General features: G+C 38.1%; 1 protein-coding gene across 11 annotated transcripts in view; it reads left to right on the top strand.

The window, feature by feature from the left end:
* KDM6A (lysine demethylase 6A) overlaps positions 1 to 26,215 on the top strand; it is a 150,925-nt gene that overhangs the window by 43,563 nt on the left and 81,147 nt on the right. For all 11 annotated transcript variants that reach the window (XR_005956871.1, XR_005956872.1, XM_041487917.1 and 8 more), the window contains exon 4: positions 2,176 to 2,225. Coding sequence is in view for 9 of the 11 variants with exons in the window: in XM_041487917.1 (XP_041343851.1) it covers positions 2,176 to 2,225 (50 nt within the window). In the remaining 2 variants the exon portion in view is untranslated. The remainder of the gene's footprint in view (positions 1 to 2,175; positions 2,226 to 26,215) is intronic.

Below are 26,215 nucleotides of genomic sequence, written 5' to 3'. Positions count from 1 at the left end.
ATGGAGCAAAAGACTCCTTTCTGTGATGACTTCCCTCCATGTGAAATGGAGGTGTTAGGATTTTTTAGGGCAAGTTTCTTCTTGCTTTCTTTTTTCCTATTCTTTCTCCTTAAGGTGTTCTGTTTACGTATGTAGTTTTTTAATACTGTTGACATTTTACAAACTTACTAGCAGTGTCTTAACTGCTATAGGTAAACATATTCCACCTCTCCTTTTTAATGGATGGCTACTTCCTGTATTTTTTAACAGCTACAGTGAAACTATTCTCCCTTTTACTTTCCCAGTATAAATCCTTAGCATTGTATTTAATGCTCTTTTCATCTTTTTATCCATATCCCCTGTAGCTGACTGCAGTAGTTGCTAAAAAAAAAAAAAATGTTTACAGTAAGTTCTCAATTTCTTGAATCTTGCATAATATGCTCCTGTTGACCTGAGTATTTGAAATATACTTTAACCCTTAAAATTGGGATAGGTACTGCTTGAGTAAAAAGAAAAAAACTCCTTTTATTTGTGCTGTGATGCATTATGAAACTGTTTCATAGAGCATGTGCATGTTCCTGTTGGGGAAAGCAAAGTCATTACCATGTTCAGAAGATAATTATTCCTTTTTTGTTGAAAACTTACTAATGATATTTGGGAGAAGTTGAATCTAGAAGGGCTTTGAGGGGGAGTAGGATGTTCTTTCATCTTACTGCGAAAATCCTTTAAAACATAATTAAAGAATGTTACTAAAATATGCTTAGTTTTAACATTCTTCAACTTATATTGTTAGACTGAAGTAATATTCTTCCATTTATACCAGTTTTTTTTTTTTGGGTGGGGGGGAAGTTGGAGGAGGAATTGTATTCTTAAATTGTAAAAGACTTAGATTAGATTTTTAAGTGATTGTGTTTGTCTGAGTTGCATTGTTTTAAATACATTGCATGTTAATAATATGTGGTCAGTTAATCTTATTCTAAGTTCATTTTTCTAATCTGGGCATCTAAATAAACCACAGTTTAGAACATCAAAATTAGAAATTGGCCTGACAAGCATTTTTGTGGAGAGGGGCATGTCATGGGCGTGGATCAGCATCTTCTGTTTACAGATAAAGGTTGTGAGTGTCCATAGACAGAGGAGTGCAGAGGTTCTGTGTCTTTGCCATGTATGTTCTTATTTCACTTAAGCACAAGAACTTTGGTCAAGTTACAAAAATGAATATGCAAGACAGGCGTTGAAGGGTGATAACATTTATGTTTGTGATTTATCCATGGTGCTTGCAGGAAATGAAGCTGCACCTAAAGTACACATTGTTCTTGTGTCTTAATCTGTTTAGTGCTTATGGTTTTCCAAAGCTGGAGTTGTCTTCTTGTGTTGTTTGGTTTCCACACATTGTGTATTTTCCATTCTTAAATCTTAGGGAGCAAACACTTGAAAAATCAGAATCTTGGTGTTACTGCAGTGAATCTGTACTTAAAATGCTTCATTTTTGATGGCTCCTAGTGCGGTGTTCTTAGTAAAAAAGCAAAGCCTGTTTGTGTTCTAGTCCGAGGTGGCCTGTTAGCCCAAGGGCAAGATGAATCAACCAGAATTTTTGGTGAGGAAGAGGGATGCAGGAGTGGTATTTGGAGAAATTGGTTGCTAAGTAGAGCTGATATTCTATTGAACAGAGCTCTTCTTAGCGCTGATTTCCAGGTTAGTCTTGGCCATGGCTCTGGAATAAAATGTTAGCTTTTATTTTTTTTCTGCTTGCTTTTGTTTCTCAGAATGAAAGGCCATGTGAAATTGATTTCTCTTTGTATGTCCCTCCTCACCAGTTCTTCAGAAATTACAGGGCATCAGGGAGCGTGGTAAATGAGCTACATGATTAAATTTTTAAATCTTACAACAGCTTTGTCCGGAATGAAAATCCCAAAATTTCAAATTATTTCTTTGTTATAGGTTTTCTTTAAAATATTGCTTGATTTACATTTGTAAGATTAATAATAAATATACTTTCGGGTTGACATTTCATAAAACAAAATTATAATCTTAAGGAATGCATTGCCCACAACAGTGTACTTACCATGGCAGTGTTACTTTTATTAAACCATTTATCATTTTAATGTTGTGTATTCTGACTCTTAAGGATTTTTATCTTTTTCTTCAAAGAAAATGAAACAAAACAAATTGAACATTCATTTTTCTTTCCTACAGCATTATCTGCATACCAGAGGTACTACAGTTTACAATCTGACTACTGGAAGGTCTGTATATGCTTTTTTTTTTTTAATTTTTTAAAATGTGCTGCTGTAAATGTTCAATTTTTTGAAGTAGATTGTGTTCAATATAAGTTTGAAGTATCTACCTGCAATGACTTTTTGGTATATTAATTGAGTCTTAATGTGAATGTTCACCTATATGTGCAATTCATTAATAAATTTCAGTGCAAGTAAGTCTTCAAGTCATGTATTGAAAAGGCAGCTCAATTCAGTTGACAAGTTTTAAATAATTTTTGTTACCGTCATTATCCGTTACTTCAGGGTTTTTTTTATGTAGCACAGATATTTGGATGTGTGTATGGAGAGCAGCAGAACCACTTGAAAGGTGCTGTGCAGGCGTTGGACTGGGAATAGGAAAAATGTTCTCAGGTTGCTTTTTGTTTCCACAGACACCAGATTGTTTAAAGTCCTTTTCAGTATTTTAAATAACACTCTTACGTCAGATAGGAGCTGATCCTGTTGGTGTAGCTGTCTTGTCTGTAAGTAGAGGTATTGTGTCTGTAAGTAGAGGTATCATGACTTCAGATGAATAAAATTGAAAAAATTCTTACAGTGGCATTGTCAGAAGTTGTCAGCATTGGAATATTGTCGCATGAAATAATTTGAAGCTCCTGGTTGAGAGAGAGGTGCAGGAAAGCACATAACACGTTAGATATTTGTGTGGTCTTCAGCAGCACACTTAGAAGTGTGGATAAATGCATCTTTCAGATAGGGAGGGCTCTTGGTTCCACATAGAAACGGCACCAGAGAAACAACATTTTGTGTGTTCTTTGCGTTTATAGGGACTGTAACAATGCTCTGAAAATCACTGTGGCAGCTTCTCCCATTTGGGCACAGGATGGAGAGAAAGGCAGGGTAAATTAAGGGTGGAAAAGTGAACTAGGGTAAGTGTTTTATAGCAGATAAAGGACAGCTCCAGTTGGAGGATGCTAGGGAAATTTTTGGTATTGTCTCGTAAAGCTCAAGCAGGAGTTGTGCAAGTGCCATATTTCGGTGAGTGGTTTTGAAATAGAAAGAGTTTTTCCAGAAGTAACTCCTGCAGTTTTAAAATTACAACAATCAGAACATTAATCTATTCTTCTTACATGCTTTTGGAGAGCTGCTTTAAAGATTGCTGTAAATAAGTGTTGAAATTGATCAATTAATTAAAAATCAATTGTAATAGTTTCTGTTGTTTGTACTTTTTCACGTTAAGCATGTCAAAATAGTTTATGACTGGAATTATTTTTTCTGGTTTTTTTATTCCAATGGCTCATTAGTAAAATAAGTGGTAGGTGATTACTAACTTATTTCCCCTGCATTTTCAGAGTTCAGGGTGGAATGTAAAAGATTATATGTATTTCTATAGGTATAGGTTCTTTTCAGTGAGGCTCAGAATATTTTCTGCAGTTAAAATGCAGTTAAAATAAATGTAAACTCTGACTATTCTGCAGTTTCATCTCAAGAGCACTGATGGCAATAAAATTTTTGTTTGTATACAATGTGTGATATTTTAAGACACCTGTTTCTTGTATATATCTCCAGAATTTTACCTAGCAGGAATTACTTTGAACAGTTCCAGTTGCAAGCATGAGAGGATTGGTTGCAGTTGACAAAAGAGTATTTTGAGTTCTGCAAATGAAAAATCCAACCCAAGAAGAAAAAAAAAACCAAAAACCAGTAATTTTTCTCCACGTTGGCTTCCCCTGGGAAGGATCTCATTGTGAGCTCACTTAAAATGTGTAGCCCAAAATGGTTCTTTTCCTAAAATCTTGGGGGATTTTTAAAATTTTGGTATTCATTAAAATTTGATATTCATGAAAAAGAGCCTGAAAAAGTCCAAAACCATTTTTCAGCTAATAACTTTTTTACTGAAAGTGGTAAAAATCACAGGTGGATCATATTTCATCTTATTAATGGATGATGAAGCTGCTCTGGAGTTGGCAGTGGGAAGCTGCCTGGATTGGGTCTAGAGGAAGACCTTCCCCTCCTCCCTCCAAGGGAGAGGATTTATTGTTTCTTGTCATCCTTAATGCCCTGTATCTGTAAGAAACCATTTAGTCAGGAATAGCAAGTTTATGGTGTATTTTTGGTCACACTTTTTGTTCTACTTTGTGATTTTCTTTTTTTTTTCCTAAAGAGATACACATGGCAAAAAACTCAGTCATACTTCCTTATTTTACTGTTGTGGAATTTTTTAAGAGGTGGGTTGTTTTTAAGTTTTCTTTAAGGGTTTTTTTGGGTTTTTTTTTTTTTTTTTTTTTTTTTAGTTTTTACAGGGCTGGATGTCATCAGTTCAGGTGTTGGAATTTATGATAGTAAAGGAAGGAAGAGAGAGAGAAGGGTGTGAAGAAAGGGTGGTATTTGTGAGCTGTGAGGGGAGCTGCCTTGAGAGATCTGGGAAACTGGAGAATGCTGAATCACATGAAGGTTATTATATAAGGCAGGGCTGAAGTCAGACAGGAGCAGCCTTATAAACTTGGGCATTTTGTCTGAAATTACAAACTGTCGTGCAGTGCAAATTTACGTGGTTGAAATAAGGGCCCTCTATGTGCTCTGTTTTTTAAAGGGAGAACTTAACAGAAGAATTGTGAGAGTTTTCAGATTGCTTTGGGTGTAGTGTGGCCTCCTTTTATAAAGTATTTTTGCTCTCTGCTACTTTGGATTTTGAGAGTTGCATGGGGTTCATAATTGAGCGTTATTTTCATGCATTGTTCATTTCATGATATGCAGTCTTATGTTTCCTTTCATGAAAAAAGCATTTTACATTTTTTTGTTTCCCCATAGATTTTTCTGATAGTCTGAATTTTCATAGATTTTTCTGATGGTCTGGTCTGAAACAACCAGTTTGTTTTCTGTCAGAATTTGATGCATGGGTTGTTTTGTTGCTATTACAGTAAGCGTTGTGTTGATCGTGTGGAACAAAAAGAGAAGGAAAAAACACTTTAGAAAATATGTTCTGGATATATATTCTAGTGACAGGAGTGAAGGTGAAAGGTTAGGAAGATGCTGTATTTTGCCATTTACCAGATCAATACTCCCTCAGTGCTGATGACATATTATTTCCTTTCAAAGAACTATCTGTATGGATAGTTTTGAAGGTATTGGGTTGCACTATGCCACATATTCCTAGGTAGACCATTTTTTGCTGTAATCTTTGGGTACTCACAGATCAGTGTAAAATGTCCTGCAAAATAATTGAGTTTCTGCAATTTTTGACCACAAAAGCACTGTAGTACCTCAACTCAGCATTTAAAAAATCAAATTATTTGACTTGAAATGTTGTGAAGTAAGTATCTCAACTTGGATAAAAGCCGATCTGACTTTCATTCTTGCATTCAAGTAGTTCTCTCAATGTTTCTTATGTGCCTATGCTAAAATAAATCTCCCTTCTGTGCAATGTACTTCATTCTGACTTCCTTTTAAAACTCCCCTGTGTCAACGTGTTGGGGGAGGTGAGGAGGACTGTGGGGGATGAACGGATACAAAGGGCAGTTCAGGAGAGGGAGACAACAGCTAGAACTGCAATTTGTAGATGTTGATGCTCCTGGGAAAATAAAGATATCAAGTGTAAATGTCTGCCATGATTATCAGTTTTGACATATTCTGAGGAGGCAGGATTAGAAGCTCAGCAAGAGTAAGATATTCCTGATTTTATCCAAACATGATGGCAGATATCTGGCACCTGTAGGAAGTTATTTTAATCATCTTGTGGTTGTATTATAATGGACTTGATCATACTGAACTCTTTTATATAATACCTGAGTTACCTCGGGCTGTCCTAGAGAAATTCCATGGCATGAGTGAATTGAGTGTAAGTAAAACACCTGGATCCATTGCAGTACATAGTTGTCCAGGGCAGGAGAGACTCAAAAACCCTGTTCCACAGATTTGGGGCTCCAAGAAGTGTCAGTGCTCACTCAAGTGATTACTGGGAGAGCTCCTGAGAGCAGAGCCTGGTTATCCAGTATTTAGATTAGATCTCTGCTTAGGCATGGCACTGCTGCTGCAGCCCTTGTCTGGTTTGATAATCTTGATTAAAGATTTGTGACCTTTGTAGGTAGGTGAGTGTTCACAAATTGTCAGTTAGGAATTGTGTGCCTGCACTTGTAGCAACACAGTTTGAACAAATAAAACCTTCTGGTACATCTATGTTAGGGAGCAGAAAATTCCTTTATGCTGATTCTCTGAAGTGTTTGAGCATCTGTTAGGGACATCTCTGTGCTTGGGGAATGAACGTGAAGATTTCTAGACACTTAAATCCAGGGGATTGTGGACAAGTTATGAGGAACATGGCAACAGCACTGCTGAAGTCCATTATTCTGTGTTAATTCATCAAAGAGTAGCATCCTGCTGGTTTAAGTTTTTTTTATTAAAAAGTGTTTTTTATCAGAGTAACAGAGGGTATGCAGGTACTTGAACATTTCTATTCACATGTGAATAAATTGAAGGATTGACAGGGCACAGAATTTAGAAGTACATCTTAAAATGTTGGACATTACTGTGAAAGTGACTTAATTCTTTTTCAAGGTAGTCTTTACTTTGGAATAGGATGCTAGACCTTGGATTGAGGGTGCCTGAGAAAGAAAAGAGACCTCAATTTATTCAGCTACTCAACTGTAGTATCTCTTTATCGAGCAGTGCTTGGAGTGGATCAGTCAGGAAGTCTGAATGTTCCTTGAAATGTTTAAGGAACACTTAATTAGTGAGTTATATCCTCCAACATGAATTCAGATATAGAATTCTTGTTAGCTGTTGACTTTTGTTGGAAAGTTGCCTAGAAGGAAAGTAAATCTGTCAGGAACTCGTTATCATTTTATGAAAATGGCCTTAATCACCCTTCTCTTTAATAAAGATTTCATTTATGTGGACAAGGTGAAAACATCAAAGAGGTTTGGTAAACCCCAGGAAGGGTTTTCAAAGACCTAATTCTGTGTTACAGTGGATTTTAAAAACATCTGAGTGCAAATGTGGTGCAAACTGAACTTACAGTTGCAAGGCTATACTGTAGAACACTGAATGGCTGTGTTAAGAAAAAACAGAGAAATTGAAGAGGGGGGAGTAAATCCCATAATTTTGCAACAAGGTGAGGTGTTAGTTTAGTTCTGGAAAGCACCTGTTTGGTACTACCCACCCTATGTTTACTGGGCAGTAGAAGAAATTACTGTCTAAATTTTTGCCTTTTTTCATATTTATTTCTTAAATTATTCTTGAAAATAAGGTTCTGGCTGTATATACACAAATAGGAGTATTTTCCGTCACTTTTCTCAGGTAATCTTTATAAAACAGAGAAGAATCCAAAACTGTATAGAGAAAAACCTCCAAAACCAAACCAGAAAAACAAACAAAAACCCAAACCAAAATCCCCTGACCTGAAATTCTCTTCAGAAAGCCAAATGCCAAAGGAAAATTCAGTTGTGTATGTGGGTGCTAATCATGGAAGAGGGATGAGATCTCAGTCTGTGCTGTTGTTGGTTTGTTGCAGAAAGCAATTTTATAACACTCCTTTTTATGTTGATCTGAAGTGTATTTAAGTGCCAGGTAGTATTTTTAAATGCTGTTCTATAATTAGAGCTATGTAGAAATTTCTCAAGCTTATGGCTAAAACCCTTGTAATTAGTAGAAAGGCTTTTTTGTTCCAAAGAGCTAAAGTAACTAAAGACCACAGATGTTAGTTTTTAAGTGTGACCTGTTGCTTGTTTTAATTGTTTTATGCAGCTTTTTTTTGTCCCTGTACTTTTTTTGCATTTTGTTTGGTGAAATAGCTTTTTTTGGTAAAATTGGAAAATAATTAAAAAAACATTATTCTTTAATTTTGCCTGACTTGCTGTCTCCTTTTCTCCAGACTGTTAAGTCTTTTTCTCCCTTTATAAACAGTTGGACAAAAAGCAATTACTAGACATACTGATAACAGCAAATAAGAGAACATTTTGCACCTTGGAGATCCTTTAGAAGACAGCAATTTTCCACTTCATTGACTCACAACTGTTTTATTTTCCGCAGTAAACTCAAAAAAAGTAGTAGTTTTTTAAACAGAATTCATCAAAAATTTCATTATTTTTTAATTAGATATAAATGCTGGGATTAATTGAAACAGTGCAGTTGTATAGGATCACTTGAAATTGCTGGAACAGACACCCTCCTGGAACAAAAGTTGGAGAAGTAGGATGATTTGTTAACGCTGCTTTTTATTCAAGCCCTTAGGTTTTTGAAACTTTTGTTTTAAACAAAATGGTGATTCTGTATAAAGAGATAAATTTCCCCTTAAGGGTCCTCAGAGAACAATATCTTACAGTTACACAAAAAGGCTTTAATATAAATTATTGCCCCATAGCAACACAGGGTACCTACAAAAAAAAAAAACAAAAAGAAACATCCTGTTTGATCAGAGGATGCTTAATCAGAGAAATGTTGAGAAAAACTGATCAGGAAAGCAAGTTTCAAAAATTCTCACTGAAGTTGAAGTTTGCTGAGATGCAGATATTGCAAAAGGAGCTGGGAGATACAGCAGTGACCTACACATGGGTACGTTAAAAACCTGCAACTCAGGATGTATTTGCAAATCAAAATGACAGGGTAGGAATAGAATAAATAGAAAGAGGAAATAGAGATTCAGCAAGTGAAAAATAAAATCAGGAATTAAATAAATATTCAGTGTCTCTGTGAAGCATGGAGATATTAATAATACCTTCTATATGCTCTTTAATTCTGCCTGACAGTATAATGGTTGTCAGTGAAGCACATGGGATTCTGTACCACCCCTCACTTTTCACTAAAACAGGTTTTTGGATTTCAGTCCTTTCACTTGAAGGGTCTTGATGAAGACATTGTAGCTATGTTCTGAGAAGGTATAAAATACAACTGAAAAATAATACTTCCAAGACTTCTGCTGTAGACTGAGAGAGACAAGCATGATGACATTATGTATTATGGAAAACAAAATGAAAAACAGAGATAATTTTGTCCTAATTTTTAGATACTGATGAGAGTGGATCAACATAATGGAGATAAAAAGCATTTTTATGGGATTTAATGGGGATAAGCATTTTCCAGGAGACTGTTGTGGGAAGCAGTCTGGGAATAGTCTGAGTCTGATACTGTGTGATAATACAGGATGGGAAGTGATCATGTCCATAAAAAGAAAAGAGGAGGGGGAAGGTTGAGGAGAGAAAAGTCTGTAAGGCCAAGTGAGATTGAACAAATAATACGAGGAAGAGGAAAATGTGTTAAGAAGGAAGAATGGCAGGATGTGGGGGAAGGAAAATTCTGGCCTTGCTGAGAATTAGAATGAAAAGAAAATGAGAACAGAAAACCCAAACTTTAGGGCTAACAGCCTATGGGGAGAAGGGAGGAAGGTATATATAGAATAATACCAGAGTGGATTGTGAGAGATCTGAACTGAGATTTTTGCCAGCTTTCTCCCTAACTGTGACCCCTGTGTTGTAAATTCACCAGGCACACTGGGAGAGATTTCAAATTTAAAAAAAAAAAAAAAAAATCCAAGGAAGACATTTAAGTATTCAGGTGAGGAGCCCGGTATCCTTTTCCATCAAAGGGTCTGGATTTTGTTTTGAGGAAGGAATAAGAAAATAGAGTGTGAAGCACTGAAGATCACTCAGAGAACGAAATAAACAGATAATAAAAATCAGGGATGTTTAGAGTGGAGCAAAAGTAACAGGGCTTCAGCTGGTAAAACTGAGCTTTGTGCCCTGACCTTGCTGGAAAGCCCCTGGCAAGGGGAGGAGTGACTTGGGCTGACCGAGACTCCACTCTCAGTAATGAAACTACAAAGATTTTTTAATGTATGTAGCTGTTACTGCAGATGGTGATAACTTAACAATTCACTGCCAGAAAATAAAGGGGTTTACAGTAATAAAGGATGTAGCAAGTGCACAAAGTCTTTTACTGAAATGCTGATGGAAAATAGAAGAGAGCATGTTTTCCATAATAATTAGGTTTTGGGAGTGCAGGGGATGAGAGCAGTTCTGGTGAAAACTTCACCTTGATCCTGAGATACACTGACAAAACAAAAAGAGTGGGAAAAATGAAATGCAGCAGATACAGCATCATCATAGTAACAGATTTTTAAAGATTATTGATACATTTAGATCATGAGCTTGTCCCTTTAGTACGTCATGGTGCATGAAAATTGCATTTTAGAAGATACTGAAAAGATAGAGAAGTTGTTAAAAAATGAAGACCCAAGAGAAATTTGGAGTATGAAGACTAAATGAAGGGCTGAATTTGTGAATTTTGCACTTTATAATCTCTTCTGTATTGAAATGCCTGGTAGCTTTATTAGCACTGTAAATGGGGTTCTGTCAGCAATCCCATAGCTCTGATCAGTTAGTATGATTAATCTGTGACATAAAAAAATTGGGATTTTTAAATCTAAACTGTGTTTATCAAGACTGGGGTTCTCTCTCTTAATGCTAGAAGGTATATGCCTTCAAAATACTTCAGAAAAAATTATTACTAAATAAAGGGAAATGCTGGAAAGGTAATGAGACTGTGTTGCCAATAACACTTGGTTGTCTGTAAATGCACAAAAAAAAATAGAGCAAATTAATAACTGTATTTGGGTTTAAGAGAAAGACGTTTTAGTGTTGCATGCTAAAAATAAATGTAATTTTTTGAAAGTCAGTAAAGCAGACAACTTGAAAGAACTATCTCTTTTTTTTTAATTTTTATAAAACATGTTGTTAAATTAATGCCAGCAAGAAAGATGAAGAAAGAAATGTATTGTTATTTCATGCTGTTTAATTAGAGGAAAGCATGACTGATTTATTGTTTAGGAAAGAACATATGTTCATCCAGGTATTTCTTAAGGAGTAATGTATCTTAAGAGTCATAGATTAGGGTTTTGTGCATTGTGGGGGAGGTGTGATTATGTGTGTGTCTGAAATTCTGCCCCTCTTGCAGCTAAAACAGAATTCTTAGGTAGTCCCATCAAAATATGATAATTGTTAATACAGACAAATAATGCAGCATGTCCAATTTTGTGTACAGGAAAACTGTACAAGGATCTAATAATGAACTCTTGCTCGATGAATTATGTAATGAAATTATGACAAGAGAGTGTCTTCCCTCTCCTTGAAAGGTATCAAGATGAGGTGTAAAATCTTAAAAAGACTATGACTGGCAAATTTAATAAATTTTGACATGTTGTCTTTGACCTCATGGTTAATTTGATTAATTAGCTTTTTTAAATGCCTCTTTCTATTAACTGTTGTCACACAAAACAAAGGAATCCCCCTCTGCACATACGCCCCATGCACCTGTTTGGGTCCCAGCAAGCTTTAGATGTTTTTAGGGAGCGCTCGTGTTACTCTGTGTTTAGGAATATTTTGCATTTGCCCTAAATTTGAAAAAAGATACTATTTCAGTGTTTGCAGTTCTGATTTTTTTTTTAATATGCATTCATTCATTAAGCTACTCATCCCTTTTAATCAAGGGATTTATAAGAACTCAGAAGTTTGAATTGTCTAATATACTGAAAATGTTAGAGGAAATAATGTGTTTTGGGAAAAAAATTGCTGGTGTCAGGAGGAGGAGGCAAGACAGAATCTCAGAGGGAGCACTCTCCTCTCACCCTGGAAATGGCATTTGTTTCCAGACTGTTCATTACGTTTTCTAATGAGGCCTTCACCCTGGAAATTCAGGAGGAATGCTCCTCTTGTCCCTCTGTATGTGTGATCTCTGTCTAGATGCCCAAACACTCTGGGTGGAAATAACACAAATATCATCAGGATTGATGGCAAAGTCTCTTCAGAAAAGCTTTTTATTGACGTTGAATTCTCCTGCTGCCGAAGTTTCCTTTGTGCAGAATAAAACCCGTCATCATTCATGTGCTAGTATTTAGATTAATAGCATGCTTCCCTTCTGCAGCCCCTTGGTTGGGGATTGAGGATGCTGAAATATTAGATGTGCTGAAGTGTGGCACTGGAGAAACTCATCAGTTGGGAATGCTCGGAGGGAGGTGTTCATAGTTGAGTAGAACATTCTGACTCCAACAGGGGATGCATCTCCAGCAGGCAGGAATAATACTTGAATGGTGATAACGTTGAGTGACCAAATGTCTCTTTTTCTAAATAGAAACAATTATTTTGGAAATGCTTGTGATGCTTTTTCAGAAGCCTGTTGTTTGCAGAAGCCACAGTAATGGCACAGTGACTTGGCACTCTGTATGATTGCTTGTTCCTTGCATGGAAAAGGTTAAAACAAAACCCATCACCCTGGTTTTCAAATTTCTGTTTTGTAGACTCCTATTTGATCTATAACATGGTACAATGTCTCATTAATGAATGGCTTTTTTTAAGAAAGGGTTCTTTTACATTTTAAGGTCCATTCTTTAAAAAGAGGAAATATTTGCTGAGTTTCAGAAACAAAGAACTGCTTTATTTTGCAAATTCTGTGTTTTTGAATTTGCTCTCTCTGGAACTGGCATCTCAGTTGTTTTTTTAAATACTCTTTCAAGCATATACCTAATTGAAGTGTTGAGCTTGCATCCTTTCCTCCTTTCCTGAAGGATGCAGATTCAGCTTCTTCCGTGTGGTGGGTGTGGGTGGGAGAGGAGTGGTGGAAGTGTGAGTGGATCCAGTGCAAATAGCTGGAGAAGGCAGCAGGTGGGAGGATGGGGAGACAAAGAGCTTGGGGTCTCTTTAAAGACTCCGTGAGCAGCCTGTGTGAGGCAAATAAGTTCATACTTTGAAGAAAAGGCAGACAATTCAAAATGGTTTGAGATTAATGTTTGAGGATGATTGTGCTCTGAAATAAATGTAGCTATTTTTCCTTTTTTCCTCATTCGGTCTTTTTTTTTAAATTAAGTTTTACTTAGTATTTTTCTTGCTGAAGCATTAATTTAGACTCTTCAGAATTCTCAGGGTCATCCAAAAAACAGCAATAAAGCTGTATTAGCAGACATCATAACTACACTGATGCTATTTAACATCTAAAAATGTTTTCTAAAAATACTTCAGGTCTTGTTTTTCTCTCCTCCCAATGAATACTGGGTTCCATTTCATTTATTTACCTGTTGGACTCTTGATTATTGGAGTCAGGCACAGATGTGTTTCCAGGTATCTTAATGATGTAATCAGAATTTTATGAACTTTTTCTGAAAACAAGCTGGAAAATCTGATTCCAATCCTGTTAAACACTGTGGAAAAGGAAATGGCTTTCAGTCATATCTGCAGTTCAGAAAGGAAAGAAGATGATAAGCTCATTATAATTCTGAAATATTTTTGTTAAAACTAAGGGATAGAAACCCATAGGGGTGGCAGAGAAGGGGGAAGGGGGAATGTCTTTACACAAGGCCTGCTGGTATTTCTGTTTTCTGTTCTGTTCTGTGTTTTCTGTTCTGTTGTCAGCTGTAGGAAATTCATGCCTGCTGCATCTTTCCGGTTTTGTATCGCTGGTTGTATGGAAAGTTGCATTAGTTTTGCAGAATGCTGCAGACACAGTTTTAATTGTTCCAAAAAGCAGATGAACAATTTCATGGAGGAAAAATCCATTAAGAGCAATTAAATACAATGACATTTTGTTTGGCTTTAGAAACCTTTGAAAATCTCCACAAATCACTGGAGGTTAGGATGGTGTTCTTGCATGAGGGAGGCTTAAAATAATGATAAAAAAGGAAATGAAGTTACTCTTACATGTATAACTGCAACAGCAACCTTATAAAAGTTCAGTGTTACTTCTGAATTGTATGATAGCCTGTTCCTTCCCTCCAGGATCACCTGCAGGTAGTTGTGTTTCCATTTGCTGAAATGGTCTTTACCTTTTGCACAGGAAGGGTGATTTTGTGAAAATACAATAATTGGATGTTGTCTGGAGCAGAATTACTCTCTGAAGCTATACAAGAATCAAGAATTTCAGTACACGATCTCTTCTCTCCCCATGAAATCCATAAAAATACAGTAATATAAATTAAATAATCCATCTAGTTCATAATGGAGCATTACAATCCTGTCTCAGTTCTGGCTTTCATCTCAAAATCTGGGCAAACAGAGCCCTCTGTCTGTCTGAATCATGTAAGAAAAGCTTGTCTTGAAGGCACTTCATTTCACTCAGGATGAGTGAGATTCAAGGAATGTAAGCCTTTTTTCTCCTAAACTTTCTTCCCTGTGCATTGTTGTCAGACACATTCCTTAGGAGTCCCTCCTGGATCACCATGGCTTAATGCTGTCTTTTGTAGAGAGAGGACCTGTGGGTTCTGCTTGCTGGTGATTTTTTCCTGACCTGGGTTTTCATTAAAGATCAAAATGAAGCAAACAGATAATGAATGTCACTTGTTGAGGTCAAGACAATCCCAGATGGGTGCTGTCACAGGAAGGCAACTTATCTTAAACTGAGAATAAATATTAAGTGCTCATTGGAAAAACAGTAGAAAATAAAAATGGCTCTAGAGGAACATAACTGATATTTTTGGAATTTTTTTACATGCTTCTGTTGAGTGGTTTTCCTAATTCTAGTGTTTTGCTAGACATGTAGCTTCTAATTCCTGTGGCATCTTTCTGTGTTCCCTGTTAACTAACCTCCTGAACCTTGATTTTTTAATCTTCCCTTGGAATTCTGATTGTGTCTACAGTCTTACAGCCTGTACATACAAACTGGGAGATGTGTGTGTTTTGAGATGTTTTGGGGCTTGAAGCTCAGCAGCCAGTGCCAGAGCTAGGACTTTATTACGTGTCTGGAACCCAGGGAGTCACTGAGGTATTGGAGCAATGTCTTGAAGCACAGATTTGTCCCATGGTGAGTCATTGTTGTGGCTGGGGAAAGAAGATGGTCAATGATTACAGCTTTGTAATCATTGGGAAGAATGTCCCAAATAATCTGCCATGTTGACAAGGGATTACTTTGTCTTTAGTGGAAAAAAAAAATTCCTGTCTGTGTTGTGTCAGTCAAATGTGAGATGAAGAACAATTCATTGGTCTGGACTATCAAACCCAGCGAAGTCCAGAAGCGTTGATTTTCTTCTGAGGCACTTTGGTAGATTTGACTTCTAGAAACAGAGGGTGAAGGGTGGGATGGCTGTGTCTAAGAAAGTCCCAGATCTCATAAAGTCAGCATAAGGCAAAATCCCTGATAGAGAAACACCCACTTCACTTAAATGCAGGTAAATAAGACAGGACTTAAACAGATTATTAGCCTGAGATTTCTCTTTGTTTACCAAAAAGAATCTGAATCTTGGGCCTGAAAAGTACTTGTTGGATGCCAGACATAGAGTGAAGACACCAACCAGATTTAAAAGTGCTTGAGAGACATGGTGTATTATGAAGAGAAACTGAGACATAGAATATGGTAGAATGAGATAAGTAATTACCACCTTAAACAATTAAATATGGCCTGGACTTTCTAAAGCGCATCCTAAAAGTGGATGTGATTGAGTTGAAGAACAGGATCAAATGTAATATTGAAAACATTTTAAAAAGAGAGAAGTAGCACAAAACCTCTTACCCTAAATGCTTCTGCAAAACATCATGCACAAATTGGACCTTCCAGAAAATGGTTTTATGTTTTCTTCTTTACCCTGATGTTGATCTGAAGAGACCTTTTTAGGCTCCCTGCCTGCCATGTTCCCTGTCTACCAGAGCAGGCATTCTATGGCTGTGGTTTATCTCACAAGGAGTAAATTTTTTGAATTTTATGTTGGGAGCTCTTTCTAGCAGAGCAGTTCTTAGGTAGCCTTAGTTCTCATAATCTTCATGTGTTAGCACTTGTGTTCTCTGGTAGATTTGAGAGACAAATTTCTTCATTTGTTAAGCAAAGTACTGTAAAGAGTGATAATTTCAAGGTTGGATGATTATGCCTTCCCATTTTGAGATCTGCTAAATGACCACAAGGTGATGATCCCTGGTTTATGAAGCTGCTCACATCATTGTCTTTGTGGCCTGGAATTGTCTTTCTGTGGGTGTGGCTTACTTCACCTTTAATATCTTCAATTGAGAAATGGTCCTGAAATTGATTGGTAATGGACAACTGGACTTTAGAAGAAAGTGTAAGAAAGCTGTTATTTTTGAAAAAAGTTATTCTAAATAAGAAGGTAGATTCAAATTACACTGTATGGTAATCACATGTTCAGAAAAGATGGGAAAGAAAAACCCCATTTTTTAATCTAAAAAAATAAATGTAAATTGGTGTATATCAGACAGTGTTACGGAAAAGTTGTAATTGTGGGGCTGATGTAGTGGTTTTGTATAGGAGGTGTTTAGGGAGGTGATACAAAAACTTCTGTGTAATTGACAGTCTGTGGAGCCATTAGGAAGCTATATACACTTCTGTGAAAAACACATTAAAGATGAAAAATCTTGGGAAAGTTAAGTAAATAATAGTAATGTAATATGTAATAACATGTAAATGTAATAATGATTTTAATGACTGGAAGTGAAAGTGAATATTTGTATTGTAAAACAGAAGATAAATTTTGAGTGTTGAATGGTACAGATTTAAAGTACAGAAAAAGGTTTTGGAGAATTGTGGTAGCAAGTTCAGTTTCATATGGCATGTTGATATTTTTAAACAATAGTATTTTGAAAGTATTTGTATCCACCATCTCACAGCTCATGGTCTTGAAGGAAGTTGCCTTAGTATGAGAAAAAGCAGAGTATGAAGAAAAAGTTTAAAGCCCAAACAGTATTTGGTTTAATAAAGAACAATACAGAAGGCTGTACTGGAAAGGATGATCTTATGTAAAGGATAAGTATAGTTTGGTGTGACATTTTTCTAGAATCCAGTCATCCTCCTCTCTAAAGCAGGACAGAAGAATGAAATTTCAGACAGATGATCAAAAGCATTATCCAAGAACCATTTGCAGAAGAGATTTTGCTGACTCTTGCAAGACTAAGGAGGTGTCCAGTCATACCAAGAAGCAGCAATTATAATGTAAAATTAATTTGTGGAACTCAGCAAGGTGTCTTTAAAATAAGAGCCCTCTGAGATTTGCAAAAGGATGTTGAATTAACAGAGGGGGAGAAAATTCCTATTTGATGATGTTGGTTAATTTGCCCTCTTCTTGTCCTCTTGTTTCTTCTCCTTCAGGCTGTCAACTGAGTTTAGGAATAAACTGCTCCAGAGGGAAAGATTTTAAACCTCTCAAACCAACTTTGAGAGGTTTCTTACCTAGTATGGTGAGGTAGTAGTCAGAAGTGAAGAAACGCTAGTGGATTTAAAAATGTTTCAGTTCCCAGTCCAGGACGGTCGTGGTGTTTCCATTTGCAGTTTGTCAGAGTTAATTTTTCAGAAATTAAACTGTTGACAGAAGTAATTAAGTATTAAGTCAGGTACAGCAGCAGTGATGCAATGGTAAGAAGAAGAGGGATTAGTGAGGGAGGAAAGCAACCTGAGCTCTGGATCAGAGGAGGAAAGAGCTGCAGTGCAGAATAAGCAGAGATGGGAGGGCAGAAGTGTCCTGTCATTCGGCTTGTTTGTAGTTTTTCTTGGTTTGTTTTGCCTTTAGAAACTGACGGCTCTTAAACTCACTAGTCTATATATTCACAGAGTGGGCTGAAAATTTACTGAGGTACAGTTTTCTGTTAAGAAATGATGATTTGATGGAATTGAAATGCTCTGTGGGAATGGTTGGTGGGCTGCCCAGCTGCTTTGCTCTGCTCTTGGCTGCTGGCCATCCAGTCTGCTCCCCCAGCTGCCTGTCATGTGGGCCTGCTGCCTTGGCTCTTGTAGCCCATTTTAAGTATTTGTACATTCTAACAAATAAAACAGCAAATCACCAATTAGAACACCAATTAGCCATCACTACTTAACCAACTACAGTCTTAATTGGACAATCATTTTCAGTAATAATTGATTGATCCCTAACTAGCAACCATTAATCAATGATATTGCATTTTAGTTCTTGAAACAAACCTTTAAAAATTGACACATTCTTGTTTAAATTTTTGATACATATGTAACAATATGTAAAATACATATCCCAAAATATGCTATCAAATAACACTTCAATTTTTCCGATGTAACTGATTAATGAAAAATAAAGTCAAGATTCAAAACAGCTAGTAAGGATTTTTTCTAAAGCTGATACTCAGAATTTTGTTCCAAATGTAGGATTTTGTTCAGTTTGCAGTTTACAGAACAAACTGTTTTTATGCTGGAGCTAATGAAGCCTGGGCAATGATGAGCTGGTGTCTGTTGTCCTTTCACACCTCCTGTCCTTCCCTCTCCCACGTAAGCACACACAAACTGAAATTCCTCTCGTTTTCCTAGTGAAGCATCCTGAATGACATCTTGTTTCCTACGGCATCTCTGAGCAGGAAAAGCACATGCTTGATTTAAAGCTGTGCACTGGGCTCAGTGTCTTTTCCCAAAGAGGAGAGAATAATTAAGCTCTATGTGCTTTCTGAAAGTAGGCCTTGTCTTGGGGGTTCTTTTTCCTACCCAACAGGCATTTTCAGTGACATTCCTCCAGTTTTTCATCTTTGAGAAGTCTTGCTTTCTCTAAAACTCATTTGAAGGCAGCTAACAGGTTCAAGAGTTACTCAGCTGGAAAGAACAACATAAAAGCAGCAACAGCATTCTTAGGGGACTTGGTTAAAAATTAACCTTTGAATTTTTCCATTTAGCAGAGTTCCAGATTCAGCTGGATTTTTGTTACTGCCCAGCATAATGTGGTTTAAGATTCGAGGGGAACAACCATAGAGAGTTTTGTAATTTAATTTTTGTGGTTATTTTCCTTTGGTTTTTGCTGCTTTGTTTGTGTGTATTTGAATCTCTTTATAGTCATTCATGCCTTAGTATATTCAACTTGTCCACTCCCATTTTCTGTGGAGTGCCTGAGGTAGAGCAGCTGTGTAATTAATGATAGTAAGGCTTTTTTCCAACACTAGTGATTTTCCAGCAGTGAGAAACTGACAGGGAAATAATGGGGCTACTTGTCAACGCAGTGGGATTCCTATCTTTGCTGGAACAGGTTGGAAAAATGGTGAATCAATGACAGAAAATTCCATGCTAGTAATTCTGCTTCATAAAATGTTTTGAAGAACATGGATGTAAATGGCTTGCCATATGAAAGAGAATAAAACATTTCAGTGAACTGTCCAGATGTCTGTCCAAAAAAGATGTTTCAGTAATGTTTGTGTACACATGAGCCAGCATTAGTTTTTGTACTTCGAAAATATTTGTGAGGAAATCAAATAGTTTTTGTGAGGTCACTATATCTAGATGGGAAAGAGGAAAGCTAAATCCTTTAGTTAGTATGAAATAAGAGCAGTACTCACCAAAGAAAAGCAGAAGATGAGAAGATCTGCTTAATGTTTAATTTGCTTGTGCTGATCAATATTTGGACCCCACCTCAAGGGTATTGGCAAAATAAGGAAATGCCTACAGGACAGCACAATGGGGGCAATCTCTCTTCTTCAGACCACATTTGTTTTTGATAGTAACTTTCTCCAAGTTCATCCTGACTTGAAGGAAGTTGAGTAAAAAGGAAAGGAATCCTGCATGGATGAATAAGATGCTCCTGACAAAACTCAGGCATAAAAAGGAAGCATGCAGGAGGCAGAAGCAAGGATAGATGACGCTGGAGAAAGACAGAGAGATCATCCAAGCATCCAGGGATTGCATGAGGAAAGTCAAAGCCCACATGGAGTTGAATTTGGTGAGGTATGTGAAAGGCAGTGAGAGAGCTTCTGCAAGAGTATCAGCAGCAAAAGGAAGATGGAAGAATGTGCAGCTTTGCTGCTAAATAAGGCAAATGACAAAGGGTATGGGAAACATGGAGGTATTTCATGTTAGCACCTTGGGCTTTACTGGGAGGACTCGCTTTCAAGGCCCTTGAGACATTTTGGGAGGTCTGGACCCAGGAAGATTTGTTCTCAAAAGAGGATCAAGTTTCGGAAAATTGAAACAAAAAAATCAAGTCCATGGGACCTGCTGGGATACGTCAGTGAGTGCTGAGGGAGCTCATCTCTGTCACTGTGAGACCAGTCTTAATTATCCTGTTAAGGTCATGGTGATGGGGAAGGTTGCTGAGGCCTGGAATAAAGCAAATTTCACTCCTGACCTTAAGAATGACAAGAAGGAAGACCCTGGGAGCTACAGGCCAGTCAGCTTCACCTCCATCCTTGTGAAGGTGATAGACCAAATTATCCTGGAAGCTCTTTCCAGCACATTCAGGGCAGGCAAGTCCACTGGAAGTAATCACCATGAATTTATGAAGGAGAAATGATGCTTGATGAACCTGATAGCTGTTTGCAACACAGTGAGTAACTTGGTGGAGGGGATGAGAGACACAAGATATTGTGTTCATTTTAGTAAGGCTTTCCACACTGTTCCTATAATGTGCTCACAGACAAACTGATGAAATACGGACTAGATAAGTGGTCAGTGTGGTAGATGGAAAACTGGCTCACCCAGGCTCAGAGGATTGTGATCAGCATCTGTCATGGTCAAACCCCAGATGGCAACTTCAGTACCACACAGCCACTTGCTCACTACCTCCTTTCCCCCTGGTGGGAAGGGAAGAATAACTGGGGAAAAAACAAAGGGTAAGACCATCTGGGCTGAGATAAAACCAGTTTATTTAAAGTGAAACGAAATAAAACACAGTAATGGTAATGGTAATATTAACAATAATAATGACTTTAACAAAAAGGAGAGAGAGAAAGGAAAAACCCAAGAAAAACAAGCACTGAGCAATACAATTGATCCCCACACTCTGAGCAGTGCTCAGCCCCTCCTGGCCAGCTCCTCTGTGTTTGTATACTGGATGTGACTTTGTACGGGATGGGATGTCCCTGTGCCCAGTCTGGATCAGCTGTCCCAAGCCTTGTGCCTCCCTGAGACACTGCAAAGTCTTGACTTAGGGCAAGCACCACTTACAACAACTGCAATGTCTGTGTGTTTACATTATTCTCATCCTAAATCCAAAGCACAGTGCTGCACCAGCTACTAAGAAGAAAATGAACTCTATTCCAGCTAAAACCAGACCGTATCACAAAGTCCAGCTGGAGGCCAGCCCTTAGTGGTTTACCTCATGGGTTGAGAGTGGGACCAGTGCTCTTTAGCACCTTGGGTTAGTGACCTGTGTTACAGGGTAAGAGTGCACCTTCAGCAGGGTCACAGGCAGTACCAGCCTGGGGGGAGATGACACAGTTGTGCTGCTGTTCAGAGGGAGATGAACGGCCCCAGGAGCCTCCTGGTGTTTGAGACAGAGGCCAAGTCCTTTATCTGTGGAGGAACAGCCCAGTGCACCAGCATGGGCTGGAGGGCAGCTTCGCAGGAAAGGCCCTGGGTGTCCTGGGACTTGAGGTGACCCTGAGCCAGCAAAGGCAGCCACTGGCATCCTGGGCTGCATAAGGAAGACCATGGCCACCAAAGTGAGAGATGATCTTTCCTCTCTGCTGGGCCTTGGTGAGCTGCATGTGGAGTTCTGGGTCTGGTGCTGGGCTCCCAAGGAGAACAGAGTGGGGTGATAGTGGAACAAGTCCGGTAAAGGGCATGAAACATCTCTGGGCACGAAACATCTCCCATGCAGGGACTGGAGGCTGAGAGAGCTGAGTTGTTCAGCCTGGGAAGGATCAGGAGTGTCTTATCCACTTTTACAAATAAACAGAGCCAGAATCTTGGTGGTGCTAGTCAAAAAAGGAAAAGCAGCAGGCACAAACCGAAACACAAAATTGCAATTAAACACATGAAAATGTATTTATTTCTTTAATTGTGAAGATGATTAAACAGCGGAGAAGGTTGCCTAGAGGTTTGTGGGGCCAGTGTCCTTGGAGGCAGTCAAAACACAATTGGACATCATCATAGGGATGCTCTAGTTGTGCCTTCCTTGAGAAGAGGGTTGGACTAGGTTATCTCCAGAGAGATTGTCTCTTTTTGTGCAAACATTGGATACACTGGTTTAGTTATAAAGCACCTGGTGTCAAGCATGGTTTTCTGTTTGGAGTTAGGGAGATGTTTTTTCATAAAGTCATGTATCATACAAAATAAATTAGAAGCTTTGTGATTGTTAACAGCATTCAGGGAATCTGTAGGGAGAGTATTAAATTTGGTTAGATGAATCATCTGTATAAAATATCTGTCAAGGTGAGTTTAATCCTTTGTGTGTTGCACAACACTTTGCTCATGTCAGAAAAATTCTGTTTCCTATTAAAATACTTAAATTATTGAGAATATTTGTACCAAGTGAAAAATGAAGATGTTTACATCAAGTGAAATATTTTTAGGCACATAAGTCAGATGCCCATAGCAGTGATCACAGTTCAGACACTTGCTTGGCTGTTTGTGTGACAAACTTGGAGGGACCCTAGTTGATTAGAAGTCCCTTTTGCCAGTGAACCTAGGTTTATTTATGGATAAAGAAATACGTGGTTTGCAGAACTGCATAGATTCCATCATCAGTGAAGAGGAGCTGAGTTACTTAATGTTTTGTCAGGACAGTGCTCCCTACGAAGTAGTTGTAACACAGTGTATTATTCAGGAGGGCTTGAAATAATGAATGTCTGTTGAATTAATTACTGTATGTGGGTTTCAGTAATTTTCCAGTAGTCTTGTCTTGATGTACCTGTCCATCCCTGTGTGTCAGGGAGCTTTTGTTTACAGATAGTGCTGGAAAGCCACTTGGAGGAAAACAATGCTCCCACTTGAGCTTGTTCACACAGGTCTTGCCATGTGTGTTTCAATCCATGAGTGAAAATGTGGGGACAGAAATGTTTTGGTGGAGTTGCTGTGTTCCCAAAAAGTTTAAAGAGTAGTTTTCATTCAAAGGGGAGCTGCAGGGAATGTGGAAATGCAGCACTGCTGGGAAATTGCAAAGGATAAATGTACTGTCTTTCCTGAAGAGGAGATGAGTAGGATGGCCAAGGCAGCATAGTAATTTCAGAGATAGGTTCTGCTTGCAAAGGGAAAAAAACCTCACCATTTGTAGATGGTGTGGATTTTTTACTTGATTTCTCTTTGTTTTTATTTCTGCTTAATTCCTGGTGAGAATTTTTCTGTCATACGAAAAAAAGTTATTTTTTATGAATTAAGAAAGAGATTTTTTCTGGAAGTAGTAGGTGTATTTTGGCAATATTTACTCTCAGAAAAGATCTTCTTCAGAAAATGAGGAATTACTTTGCAGCTATTTACCAAGATATTACATATGACAGTATATATTTGTCACAGGAATAATGACTTTTATATTTTAATTCTTTCACATGGCTGCTGGGATGCAGACACACACCCAGTAACAAATTCTGGAATATTGTGATTATTGATCCAGAAGCAGAGTCATGCAAGCATGTTAGAGATATTTGTATTTAAAAATCCTTTATAAATGTGATGATTTTTCAGGTACTATAAAACTTGAAGAAGACAAAACTAATTATCCTAATTTGCCATACACACAGGGATCTCAGTATTTTTGCAGGTGATTGATTGGAACTTACAGCACGTGTAGATAGGTAGCTCTCTCTTTGATGTTTATACAAATCTAAACAAATTTTATTTGAACCCTCCCCTCTTTTTCCTGAGCACTTATAATCTCTGTGCTAAAGCCTGTCAGCTCCCAAAGGCCTGGAGCTGTTAGTGGAATATTTTATTTGGTACAGACTCTCTAGGGAGCTGTTACTATCTATTGAGTAGTGTCAGGAGGAAGAACTAGCCACTATAGTGTCAAAACTTCATCTTTCATTCTTTTTTTTCTAATTTCAGTAAAGAAATAAACATATTCACACGTCTAAGCACAAAAACTGTTCTTTTGGTTTGAACAGGTGGCCGCGAGACCCTGTGACCACAGGATGTGACATAAACTGTAAAACTTTGTTTTCCTGGTTAGGTTTCCTGAGGATCAGTGGCCGCCTGCCCACGTGTGTCTTGTGCAGCCTGGTGTGATGTGGGCTGGGCTCAGGGTTCCAGTGGCTCTGGGCAGTCAGACCCTGCTGCAGGCAATCTAAATATCTCATCAAAGACTTCTTGATTCATGTCGGTAGTAAGCAAGTGAAAAGCAGTCACTGATCTCTCTCATAAGGGTGCTGAATGTCCTCTTCTTTCCATAGTTCTTTTTGCACTAACCAACTACATGGGAACTTTTTTTCTTCTGTTTTGGTTATTATATAGTATGGTGGGATACACTCTGATTTCTGCCTAAATATCAACTTTCTAATTAAATGAAAGGTTTATTTTATCTACATCTGGCCCTTTTCCATAGAGTCACAAAGAATCACAGAATTGTCAGGGTTGGAGTGACCTCTGGAGATCATCCAGTCCAACCCTCTGCCAAGGCAGGGTCACCCAGAGCAGGTGACACAGGAACGTGTCCAGATGGGTCTGGAATGTCTCCAGACAGGGAGACTCCACACCCTCCCTGGGCAGCTGTTCAGAACTCTGCCACCTCCATGGAAAGAAGTTCTTCCTCGTGTTGAGGTGGAGCTTCTCGTGTTTTACTTCATGCCCATTGCTCCTTGTGCTTTTGCTGGGTGCCATTGAAAAGAGTCTGGCACCTCCTCTTGGCACCCATCTTGGAGATATTTATATGTGTGGACAGGAGAATTGGTGCATTTGCCTCTGTGTGTCACTGGTTAAGGACCTGCATGAAGGCTGCCAGGAGGCTGTGATGGTATCTCATGTTTTTATCCACCTTGTACTGACCCATGGATGTTGCTTTCTCTCAAGTGAAATATTTACGCATGACTTTGGACGTTTCAGTGATGTTTGAGAAGTCTTCGTAAGTTTGGTAGAAATTTTGGTGGGAGCAGAGTAGGCTTAAAGAGCTTTTACTTATGTACCAATCTTTTACTTGTGCTGATGCTGTTGTTAATGGGGGTCCACAAATGAACTTGCCTGGAAAACTGATCCAGTTAAAAAATCTTTTTTACCTAGATACTAATAATTCAGATCACTTCTGGCATCCGGTTGGCTGTAGTACTCTGAAGATGATTGTGTCAGCACAATCATAGAGGCAGTGTTAGGGAATGTTTATCAATCAGCAGTGCTGGGAACTATGGCAAAAACTGATCTTTTTCATTTTTAAATGGCAAGGACCTGGCTGGATGCTGCCTTGAGACTGTTTTGAGTTTTTAATCGTTTTTTTTCTACTCTCTGACTTTCTAGATGTGCCTAACAGATTTTCATTTGCAAGCATAACTTCTAAGTGAATTCCTGTGTTTATAAAACACCAATTTGGAGTCTGGAACAAGGTCTCAGCTGTGTGTGGCAGATAAGTGCATTACTAGTGGAAAACATCTGGACCCAGATGTGGCAGCCACACATTGGCAGAGCGAGTCCAGGGTGGCTGTTTGTGATCTGAGTGTGGGGCAGGCACTTGTTGGCCAGGACAGGTGGATTTTTGTGCCCCGGTGTCGCTGCTGGGCTGGGCTGAAGCATTTCTGTGGGACCTGCTGGCTGCACCCTTGAAAGGTGGAGAAAAGGCTTTGTGTGGACTTGGCCTGAAATGCCTCGAGAACAGAACACATGGCATGCTGGGGATCTGTTTCCATCTTCTGCTTCAAAGAGCCTGCAAACCAGTTATTTGAGTTTCCGTAGAAGGCTGTGAGATGGGTGGAGTCTTTCTCATTGGTAATTTTTTTTTGTCTTGATGGCTTAAAACAAACAAGACCAAAAAATCTTCCATGTGCTTATTCACACCAGATATATGAAAAGATGCATACAAATCTTCTGAGTTACCTGTTGACAAAATGTGTATACTACACTCTTAGAAAATAAAATTGAAATGTTGCTCAGCATTAAATAGTGCATGTAAGTAACAGACTGCACAATATCAACTTGACAATTTCCTGAAATTGCATAAGCGTGGAAAATGGAAAGAGGTATTTGAGCCATCTAGTGGTTGGTATGAAACATTTTAACATTTTTTGATAGTTCATAGAAAATGTAAATTATGTCAGCTTTGAAATAGCATTTCTGATTTGTCTGTGTTTGGAGCATGGCTGTAGAATGAAAAAACCTCAAGCATTCAACTTCAGATTTGAGGCACAGTCTGTGTGGGTTTGCATATTTTTTTCACCCAAGGTTCTACTGAAAAGAGATATCTGATAACA

This window comes from Pyrgilauda ruficollis, unplaced genomic scaffold, assembly GCF_017590135.1.
Source record: "Pyrgilauda ruficollis isolate IOZ18807 unplaced genomic scaffold, ASM1759013v1 scaffold85, whole genome shotgun sequence".
Classification (NCBI taxonomy): Eukaryota; Metazoa; Chordata; class Aves; order Passeriformes; family Passeridae; genus Pyrgilauda; species Pyrgilauda ruficollis.
Note: the sequence above shows the minus strand (reverse complement) of the source record. Positions and strands in the feature narration are given on the sequence as shown.